The 11,492-nt window shown below is 41.0% G+C and overlaps 1 protein-coding gene across 1 annotated transcript; it reads left to right on the top strand.

Moving 5' to 3' along the window:
- The first annotated feature begins 463 nt into the window (after positions 1–463).
- Positions 464–3,413, top strand: BRD3OS (BRD3 opposite strand). Its single transcript, XM_067541854.1, has one exon. The coding sequence runs from the start codon at positions 464–466 to the stop codon at positions 731–733; it is 270 nt and encodes an 89-aa protein (XP_067397955.1). The 3' UTR covers positions 734–3,413.
- The last annotated feature ends 8,079 nt before the right edge of the window (positions 3,414–11,492 follow it).

Raw genomic sequence — 11,492 nt, 5'->3', positions numbered from 1 at the left:
CATGAAAATCTCTCTGCTGTTGAAGAAATCTGGATTTTCCTGAGCCAGCCATTAGCCTTTAGGCCTCCATTTCAGTTTGCTGAGGCTGTGTCTCCATGGACTCCTAGTAGCCAATGGGCTATCTGCACATTAAGCCTTTGCAAAATGACAGGGCATCATCAACCTTCAAAAGTCCTGGTTTATTACACTGAGACTAAGCACAAGCCACATACGGTGTTGTAACATACAGACGAGTGTGTGTCAACAATGTCCTCTGTTGTGCACAATGTTATACATGCTGACCTGTATGTCATGAATCCCAATAGTGCCACAGCTAAAGGAGATTGCCCTTTATCTCAAAGCAGTAGGAGCAGCATTGTACCCCTGCTCATACCTGCAAAACCCAGATTAAGTCAATGGATCCGCGACAGTGCTTGAGAGCTGGTACAAAACACATTTAGCCTCCAGGGTCATTCCAGAGTGAATGACAGGCAGAGTAATGAATGGACGGGTGCCACTAGCTGAAAAAGCCTTATCTGAGAGTTATGCCCGGCTTCGTTACAGGGACACCTCCTTGCTCATCTGGCAGCAGCAGCAGCAGCAGTTGGAGTCTGCCCCACCTGGTACGTACTTGAGTAGAAGCCGGAGTATGTGGTATTCGCAGTATGGTAATGAGGCCATCCTGGTACGGGACAAAAACAAACTCGATGTCTCCAAAGACACTGGACAATCAAAGTTTTGCATTATTATGTAATTTTTAATGGCTTAATGTCAAATCCGTACATAACAAAAAATTACATGAAAGAATCTGTGCTATGTCTCAGGCAAGTTCTAAATAACATTTTTATTCAAATGCCACCATTAATACTAAATGGGAGCTTTGGTTACATTGGTTCCCACCATTGCTGGAAGATAATTGGGATCAACTAACAAGGTTCAATATGGTACCAAGAGATAAAAACCAGGGACACCTTACTAGAGGAAAAAGCCAAAATAATAAATCAAGGGATCAGGCTTAAAAAAAAAAAAAAAGACCTATTACCTTCCTTGTATATCTAAATAGTTTATGCCTGATCTACACACTGATTGGGTACCAATGTAACTGTTTCAGTTATAGGTGTGATTTAGTTACTGAAATACTTATATCAGTACAATCCCTAGTGTGGACACACGTCTCCACATAAAACTGGTTTATACCTGTATAGCTTATTCCCCTTCCTTTACAGAAATAGCTATTCTGGCATAAGGAAATTTATACTGGTATAACTACATCAGAGAGCAGTCATACCATTTTAACTACACCACTATCGTTAAAGCAGTACAACTTTTGTGTGCGGACTAGCCCTTAGAAAATTATTAAAACTGAAAGGCTGTTTGAAGTTTAAATTTATTTTCATCGTTTATGCCCAATTTACGTTATGTATTTCATTGAGACGGAATGATGAAAATAGCCTAGTATGTTTCACTTGCCAGTCTTTATACATTAGCACAATTCTGCAATGGTTGCCTTGCAAATGCAACAAGGGAATGTTAGAGTCCACACTTTTTTCATTTGAAATCATTCTTCAAAATGTTTCTGATAAGATTGTTCTGCAAAAATACACAGAACCTTCATTTTGGACCTTTCCTGTCCCCCTTCCATACTCCCTTTATAAATAGTCTCTTACAACCTCAATTCATGACCTGGCAGTTGAGTCTAATAATTTACAGTTGTAAGTAGAATAGGGAAGGGAGGTGCTGAATGCAGTTACATTTGGGCCTTAAAAAGGTCTGGGTGAGAGAGGTGCATACAGGCTTTGTCCACTGTAAAGTAGCAGGTGCTTCTCTCTGATATTACAGTTCAGTGTCATGGAGGTAATGGTTTGAAGGCATGATTCTGTGAAGTCAGTAGGACTACTCGTGAATAATACTCTGCTTAAGTAACAGCTTCATGCGTCACAAATAATAGTACAGAAGTATATCACCGACTGAATCACCAGATAGGCCAGGACAGATTTAGGAGAGTAATAATGAAGAAAGCTGTTAAACACACACATCTCTTGGGAAGGGTCGAAAGGAAAGAAATGTCTTAAAGAAAACAGGCGTGCTAGAGCCATAGGTCAGCTGCAGAAGGGACTTACTTCTCCAAGCTTTTTATATAGTTAAACCTTAATGCATGCAACAGTTATGCATTTATCCTTGTCAATGTGTCTAGCTCTGTTTATGCACTTCCTATTTGAAACAAAAATAATGGGAGTGTCCATAATAAATAAGCTAGGAAGGATTTTTTTTATTTAATTTTTGGCAAACAACATCTTTCGTTTAATTGTAGTTGATATCAATATTTTAAAATTCATGTCCAGAAATTATTGTTTTCAGTTAATGTCTGAAGGATTAAAATAAATCAGACTTCTACATCTGGAAATGAGCACTGGTGTCAGGCTCCCGTTCTGTCTGCCCTTACTCCCCCAGTGTGTATTTTAGGGCTTGATCTAGCAGGGTAGGGCCAAGCCCTTAGAAGTCATGTTCATTTACATGGCTCATCCAGCATATGCCTCAACTCAAGCATGTGCACAAGCCCGTTGACTTCAGTGGTACTGATCATATGATTACAGTTAAGCATGTGCTTAAGTACTTTGCTGGATCAGACCCTTAAACCTCCATTCAGCCAGGTACTTATTTAACACCCTGGCCCTAATCCAGCAAAGCACTCAGGCAACTGCTTCACTTTGACTTCAGTTGGGCTACCCAGCTGTCTAAAGTTAAGCATGTTGCAGAATTGGGCCTATTCTGCTGTACTCCTCAGTATCCATGAAGCTTAGCAGTTTTAATTTTAAAAACTATTTAAGCATTTTCAAGTTTCTTAATATAGAAATTCCCCCTCCCCATGCTAATTGGGTTGTGTTGAAATTGCCATATACTAACATTTATCCATCCTGACAAGCTAACTATAACACATCCATTCTACTCTGGGAGGAACTAGGTTTTCTGCACTCAGCACTTACTCTTAGCAAGCGTATTCACTACAAATCAGTTAGTCCTGATTTGTTTAGCTGTTATTATTTATGCATGTATTGATGATTAATAAAAAATGCTGTGTTCAGAAAGTTTCACTTGGATCTTGATCCTGGAAACACTTATGCTTTATTTTACCCACTTGACCTTCCTCAGGACTACTCTGGTGTGTAAAGTTAAGCATGTACACAATTGTCTACAGGATCGGGCTTTGCATGGCAGTAAGGGGAAATTGTATTGCTTGCTTTTCTGCACATCCTTCTAAATGTGATTGTATATTTTCTCATCATTTATAGTATTAATGTATTTTCAGTAGTCTTGGCAGATTTGGTGGTATGACTAGTATTAACTGAGTTTCTGTAATTAGTTATGCAATGCTGATGTACTTGTTATAAATGCATTTATTGTCTCTTGATGTAAATTAAAACGGTTTGAATGTGTCCTCTGTAGCAACTATCTTTTCTTTTCCACATTAACTGCCTTAACACATCTGATTATTATTTGTTTTACAGCACAAAATACTAACCAAGGCAAGGTATGGTGAAACTAGATATATATGCAGATGCACCCAATTAGGGATTGTGTTAACTAGTGGTGGTCCTATTGCCACCTGTTCCTTAATGTAAGGGTGAGTCTCAGAGTCAGAACAGAAATCTGCAGACTAAGTTACCTGAGGTTAGCTAGTTGTGGGTGAGGCTGGAGTCTCCATGACAGTGCTGTTGCGCAGCTGCTCAGATTTGATTTCTAATTCCACAGCCCAGAGGTTTTGTGAGCTCTTCCTTGAGATGGGGTTTGATGAGTACCCCTGCTGCCACTGTTTCCCATGTGGGTCTGAAGAGCTACAGTGAAGATGTCAAAGTGAGTCCACAGAGCTGACTGGGAGCCACATGCTGTCCATCCTTGCATAGATTCCAAGCTAGAAGTGACCATTGTGATCATCTGGTCTGACCTCCTGCATAACACAGGCCAGATAACTTCCCAAATAATTCCTAGAGCAGATCATTCAGAAAAACATCCAGTCATGAGTTGTGTCAGGGTAATGACTTCAGCGAGTCTGCTTACCTGCTAGCTAAACCCTCAGGCAATCTAACAAGTGCAGCTGGGCCCCAAGGGAGCCGCTTGATTGGCCAACTGCCCAATTGGCTGAGGGGATCAGCACACTTGCTCTTAAGACCAGCAGCAGCATGCTGGCTGCTCAAAGAATTTGCTATGATGGCGCCTGCCTTGGTCCAACTTTGCCTCACTCCAGGCAGCCTGGCTCTGACCCTTGGCTCCGATTCCTGACTGTGATTCACTCTGACATCTGGCCTCTGACTCCAGCCCTGACCCTGGGCTCCAGCTCCTGATCCCATGACTAGGCACAACTGCCCACATCCTAGTCCCTGATGATTTAAAAAGAGCCAATGATGGAGACTCCATCATAACCTTGGTGACACTGACATGACGTTGTTTTGATGGTTAATTACACGCTCTGAAAAATTTATGCCTTTTTACCGTCTGAATTTGTCTAGCTTTAACTTCCAGCCATTGAATCATGTTTTAAGTTTCTCTGTAGATTGAAGCACCCATTATCAAATATTTGCTCCCCATGTAGGTACTTGGAGACTGTGATCAAGTCTCCCTTTAATGTTCCCTTTGTTAAACTAAATAGATTGAGCTCCTTGAGTCTATCTCTGAAAGGCATGTTTTCTGATCCTTTAATCATTCGCATGGCTCTTCTCTGAACCCTCTCAGATGATTTAGGGATGCTTTAGTTGGGGTTGGTCCTGCTTTGAGCAGGGGGGGTTGGACTAGATGACCTCCTGAGGTCCTTTCCAACCCTCGTCTTTTACGATTTTCTCCAGTTTATCAACATCCTTCTTGAATGGTGGACACGAGATCTGGAGACAGCATCCAGCAGCAGTTGCACCAGCGCCAAATACAAAGGTAAAATGACCTCTCTACTACTTGAGATTCCTGTTTATGCACCCCAGGACTGCATTCGCCATTTTGGCCACAGCGTCACACTGGGACTTTACGCTTAGTTGATCATCTACCACAACTCCCAAATCTTTTTCAGAGTCACTGCTTCCCAGGATAGAGCCCCCTAACCTGTAAGTACAGTGAACCATCTTTGTTTCTAGATGTTTATATTGTTCTCTATCGGTGCCATTAGGGAAAACCAAAACACTGTTGCACAGAGAAATGACTCAGTAGCAAAGTACTGGCATCTTCACTGCAGCAAAGCAGCCCTGAGGAAATCACATGTCCTTCATGTTGCTCCTAGGCTCATAAGGCTAGATCCTTAACTAAGGTAAAGAGGCATAGCCCGGGAAAAGTCAATGGAGCTATACTGATTTTCACCAGCTGACAATCCAGGCCTGTAAGAAACAAATCATTTGATTTTACTGTTGCTCCCTCATTAGTCGTACCAGGTCAGGAGAGCTCTGACTATGGCCCCATACAAATAGGGATGTATTGGAGGAAGAAAAAAACATGGAAAGAGTCTTAATTTCCTTTGCTCCTTATAAAAAGCATCTCATTTCCTTATTGTCGAAGACTTTGAAGTTGTATTCTATCACGGGTTGCCTATGTCCAAGACAACTTGAAGTCTATCAGTGTCACTTGGGCATTCAGCTTCTGATGCACATTAGAAAGTGCCTACAGGCTGCGTGCTTGGATGCCACATATTTGTATTACGTGCGTTTTATCGCCTGTCTGAAGGAAAAATGTTCTAGCTCCATTGGTTTAAGGGCTTGATCGAGCAGAGTGCATACACACATGCTTATTAACTTTAAGCATGTGAGTAGTTCCATTGACTTGGGACTCATCCAGTGAAATGGTGACACTGCCAATGCTTTCCAAATCATCCAGTCTCTTTCCCTAGTACTGAGTTTATAGTACTGTGAATGTTCAGCTATGATTTCAATGGGGCTACTCATGCGTAAAGTTAAGCATGGGCTTATGTGTTTTCCTGAGTCCGAGCCAGAGTGCTCAGCAGTTTGCAGGATTTACCACTAACTGTGGCTACTTTTATAGTTGGAGCTACAGAATCAGCAGATGCTAATTGGCCAGTTTGAGGTACAGTGGCAAAGTGGTTAAGATGCTTGATGACAATCTAGCAGGTCACAAGTTCAAGTCTAGCTCAGTCTCACACTGAAAAGCTGCCTCCAGTTCACCCAACTGCAAAATGGGTACCTGATCCATAGGCTCAAGGCAGTCAAAGGTGGTTGGATGGAAAAGGACACACCTTAAACCACATAAGCTTGAAGATGTGGCTCAGGGCAGATTTTGCCTTTGCTGGGACAGCATATCCTGTAGAAGTAGCTCTCCTGCACTAGAAGAGAGAGAGACAATTTAACAAAAATAAAACTGAATAAAATCATGATGAATTCCAAACAATTTTTAACGTTGTCATTTAGGGACGGCTCACGGCTCTGGGCGTCCCTAAGACTTTGTCTGCCAGAAGCTGGGACTGGATGACGGGGTGGATCACTGAAAAATTGCCCTATTTTGTTCATTCTCTCTGAAGCATCTGATCCCAGCCACCGTTGGAAGACAGGATCCTGGGCTCGACGGACCACTGACCTGACCCAATACAGCCATTCTTATGTTCTTATGGTTTTTAAAGGCCATGGGGAGGCAGGGGTAAACCCTCTTGCGTTTCTGCTACTTCTGCCCCTGGGGTGTATAGTGCCTGAAAATACAACCTAAAATAACCAGCACATGGCAAAAAAATGTGTACATAGCAAAATCTGACTGAGTCGCCTCCCACAGGCAAACCACAGTCTTCCACTTGAAAGGAGCTCCAAGGTTTCCAATACCAATTAGTCCAGCTTTTAATGAAGCCCCTGACTATACAGTGGTAAGCGTTGAAAGAATTAATGGCATCTCATCATGCCCAGTAGTGCTGACTGTGTCTCTTACAGATTATTGTTAATAAAGCACTTACCTCTGTTGGGACTACATGGGCCTCTGCTGGATCGCAAGACAGACTGGACCAACCAATTGTTGCTTGAATAGCAACGGCTGCTGCATAAGTGGGGTCAGTGTTGGTAAAAATTCCAGCCTCTGGCATTGGTTTTGGCCAATTCAAAGTAATTAATGGGTGCTTAAACCAGGGTGAAATTTTGAGCTCCCCTCTTTCAATATAGCACTTCCCATCAAGAGGCCTGATTCTCATTTAACTTCAGGCCTTTACTCCGCTCTGACTCACCGAAAGTGAGTGTAAATGCCCTTTTCATTGCCAGAAAGGCATAATCTTGTCTATGTTTTAGGCTGTTATTTTTACTGCAACGTAGATAGCCAAGGTCAACTGCAGGTGGGGCGCAATAACATTGACCTTGCCCGCCTACCCTGTAGTGAAAACTGTTTTGTGCCTTGTTTCCACTAGGATTTTACAGCAAGAGAGCAAATGTGTGTTAGTGACCTCGCTCTAAAAGCCTATCTTTTTTGGCAGTGAGAATGTAGCCTTAATGCAACTGAGAATTAGTCATGAAGAGCCAGGAAAGGATAGAGCACTGTTCTCCACTTGCAAACGTGTGCAGGTGACAGCCGGAATGCAAAAGCTGATGCCCCTGGGATGAAGCCCTGACTCTATTGAAATCAGTGGGAGTTTTGTGATTGATTTGTGTGGTCAAGACTTCTCTCCAGTAGCACAAAGAGCAGTCATACAAATATCAGACACACCCAGTCTTGTCTTCCCTGTTTTTCCTGGAGGTCTCTTTGGAAGTCCTGGAGAAATGTATCGGGAGCTTTCTGAGTCCTAAATCAGAGGGTTGGGGACGTGCTGAACATTTAACAGAGAGAGTTGACTGTTAGGCATTCAGGTTAAGAGTGGTCAACAAAAAGCGAAGTTTTAAGCCATCTAAATAAAAATTAGTTCTCTTCTCAATAAATCAGCTTTCATTGCCTTGGTGGCCGTGATGTCATATCTCCCTAGTTCTCCGGTTGTCCATGGAGTCTTCCAGAAAAACAGGGCAGATGAGACCTGAGTTTCGAATGTAAAAAACAAACAAACAAAATAATTTAAATCAAACCAATCCACCACATTTCAGGCCTTCTTGATACAGAATTAAAAAGGGTACAAACCCACTCCCCTCCCCCCAGGTCCTTTTCAGGTAACCTGTAAGAACCATGTGGCAGCTTTCCTATGCCCCCAACCCTGGAAAAAGATCCATGGCAGGCCCTATTGATGTCAGTGGTAAGGGTCCATCCATGTGGATCCAGTTGCAGGACTGGGGTTTAAAGCTGGATGGTTCCTGAAAAATAATCCTGTACACATTAGTCACGGCAACCATGGAAGCAATAGCCTAAATCACTCCAGCACTATGACCCTGAGTCAGAAAACCATTTAAGTCCTGTTCTAGACACAGTTTTTGTACCAGTATAACTCTTGGTTAGGGGTGTGATTTTAAAAAAAAACAAAAACAAATATACGGTACAACCACGAGTGTGGATGCAGTTATACAGGTGCCTCTTACTGGGGTAACGTATTCCCTTGCTTATGCAGTAAAAGTTATACCAGTATAAGCACATTTATACCTGTATAACTGTGTCCAAACTAGGGGGATTATACTACTTTGACCATGCTGGCATAGTTACAGCAGTACCGCTTGCGTGTGTAGACAATACCTTAAGCACTTCCTTATTCAACAAAGCACCGACTACAATGGAACTTACACATGCGTTTGAAGTTCAGCACGGACGTAAGTGCTTGGCTGAATAGGAATGAAGTTAAGTACATACTTAAACTTCAGCATGTACAATCGATGTTGTCAGTCTCATGACTTCATTGTGAGTCTCACGACATTTGATGTTTTACTTAATACCCCAGCATCTAGAGTCATGTGATTCTGAGAAAAATCTCAATTTTCATTTATTAAAATAAAGGTAAGTTTCTCGTCCTCAGGGTTGCAGAAGAAAGCTTGAAATCATGAGCAAAGGCAACCCTAAAAGGCTGAAAACCCAGAGGACAAATAAAACAAACAAAATTATTATTTTTTAAATGCTCTTGGTTTTTAAGCCAGTTCCATGATTTTGGGGGTCCCGATTCATGATTTCTGAGGTTTGGCAATACTAAAGTGCTTTGCTGAATCAGGACCTAGCATGTTTTCAACTATAGTGAAGATTGGGGAGGGGAGGAAGGAAGCAAGCAAGCAATGTATAAAACTGCAAACACGCAGGAACATTTTTCTTTTTATTATGAAAACAAAACAAATGCCCCAGGAGAGGGGGTCCGTGATTACCAGTAACATCAAAGATTACTTTCTAACTTTTTTTTTTTTTTTTTTAATTCTGTTGTGTTGAGGCCAGCATTTGCAATAAACAAGCTAAAACTAGTTACATTGACTCATTCTTCAGTAACTGACATTTACAGGAATATACTAGAAATGGCACTAAAAAGTCTTAAGAAAAAGCGTTACGGTAAATTTGCATGCACATCATACAGAAAAGTAACATTTGTTTTAAATATAAAAAAAAGGAAAAACAAAAAAACATACAACAAATTGTTTTGGAATTGTTACACCAGTTATCGGGGTATAAGCTCTAAAAGGCCTGTGTCAAATCCTAGCTGGTGGATTGTTTTATTTATTTTTAAAAAATGATTTTTTTAAAAAGATATGCAAATACCATTTTTTAAAAATGCATCTTATCGTTTTACAAGCACGATAATGCTGCTAGTGTAATGACCTCCTCCTGCCCTGTGTTAATCTCCTACAGCCCACAGCCTGCCCCCAGTTGCACCATAATGCTAATAGCTTGTGTTTTAAAATGTGTATTTTTAAAATCCATTACTAAAAAGGTTGTGGGTTTTCTTTTGTCATGTCCAAATCCCCTCCCCAAAAGGAAACAAATTAAAAGCTGGTCTAAGAGTCCCAAAAGTAGAGAGAAAATTAAATTAGGTAACTGTTGTCCGATTCTACCAAATAGAGAACATGGAAAGAGACCACAATCCGAGTACTACTTGTGTGTAGTAGTGATGGTAACTGGTTATGAACATTTTTTACATTCTGAATGGAAATCAGTTTTACAGTTTCAAACCCTGTAGGTAGGAAAGTTTAAAATCACAGCAATACAAAACTGAATTTGTTGTGTGTCGACTATATCTATTCAGTGAAAAAGTTTGAGTCAACACATTCATTTTCTAGGTGAACTAGGGCCTGATCCTTGGGAGACTGATGCCCCCTCAGCTCCCACAGGAATCTGGGCCTTATGGTGTGACAAGAAATAGGCTTACCCTGTGTTAATTGTAAAAAGTAAAGCTTTTAAATGATATACTAACAGTGGTTGATTAGGGACATGCATATTCTTCTCCTTTCTCCGGTGGACTTTTTTTTTGTTCATTTTCATACAAGCATCAAACTTCTTTTTATTTTCTGGAGGTAAACACTTCGGGGCAGATCATCAGCTCATGTAAATAGCCACCAATGACTGTCCCTGAGTGAATTTCATATTAATTTAATAGATGTAACCCAGATGCACGTGGGGGAGAATTTCAGTATGAAGGAGGAATAGCTTATTTCTTAGGATTTTTTCGAGATTGGCATTGAATTGCTCGTATCTGTTTAAAACCAAACAATCCTCAGTTTCATTGTATTGAAAATTATAACAAAAAAACAAAAACAAAATGCAAAGAAACAAATCCACCCTTTGAAAAAAAGAAAAAGAAAAAACATCCTAAGCTCTAATTAGATGTATATTACATTTCCTCATAGTAACTTTTAAAAATATATTACTAAGGATCTGTTTCGGGGGGCAGAGTTTAAAAAAATATAGGAACTAAAATTAAACTCAGTTTAATGGAAAAAGTAAATTGTTAATTTCAGTAAGATGCAGGATACCCTAAATTCCTTTCAAATGCTTTAGGGTTCAATCCTGCAAGATCCTGAGCGCCTCCTGCAGAAGGGCTGAATATCCCATTGATTTCAAAGTGACTAGAGGGTCTTCAGCAACCTACAGGAGGCATTCAGTATCTCACAGAATCAGGCTCCATTCCTATAGCATGATAGGACAATGGCTTCCTGGGGCTGTGTCAGATTCTGTGTAGAGCTGATTATTATTATTATTTTATAATTAAAAGACACATACACAGAGCAGCTTCGGTTTATTAGGGTTGCGTAGGAATACCCTACCATCTTTCCTGAAATGCTGACTGAGGTTACAAAGATGTAGTTTGTAGACAGATGCAAGGGTGAGCCACCTAGTTAACCTCTGATAGTCTATCCTCTAAAAACCTTTCCAATAAAATATGGTTACCTAGGACTCGAGTCACAATTGAGCCTGGATACAGTAACTTTTGCATCAGAATGAAAATGTTAAAGCAAAGATACCCAAAAGTGCAAGCCACAGTGTTCTAGCAACATGGTCCATGGATTCCCTCACTTTCAACAGGAGGTGCGGCCCACCGGGACCACATGTCCCAGCATGCAATGTTCTCTTTCCAGCCCTGTGGTTGGGAACATTGCATGCAGGGATTTGCAGTCCTAATGGGCACTCCTCTATATTATAAAATGAGGAAAGCTGCAACCTGCACCATT

This window comes from Emydura macquarii, unplaced genomic scaffold, assembly GCF_026122565.2.
Source record: "Emydura macquarii macquarii isolate MOO-44397 ecotype Brisbane River unplaced genomic scaffold, CSIRO-AGI_Emac_v2 contig_691, whole genome shotgun sequence".
NCBI lineage: Eukaryota > Metazoa > Chordata > Testudines > Chelidae > Emydura > Emydura macquarii.
Note: the sequence above shows the minus strand (reverse complement) of the source record. Positions and strands in the feature narration are given on the sequence as shown.

Bases quoted from the DNA above. Each gene is read 5' to 3' on its own strand.
- BRD3OS (XM_067541854.1), top strand. From the start codon at position 464: ATGACAGGCAGAGTAATGAATGGACGGGTGCCACTAGCTGAAAAAGCC.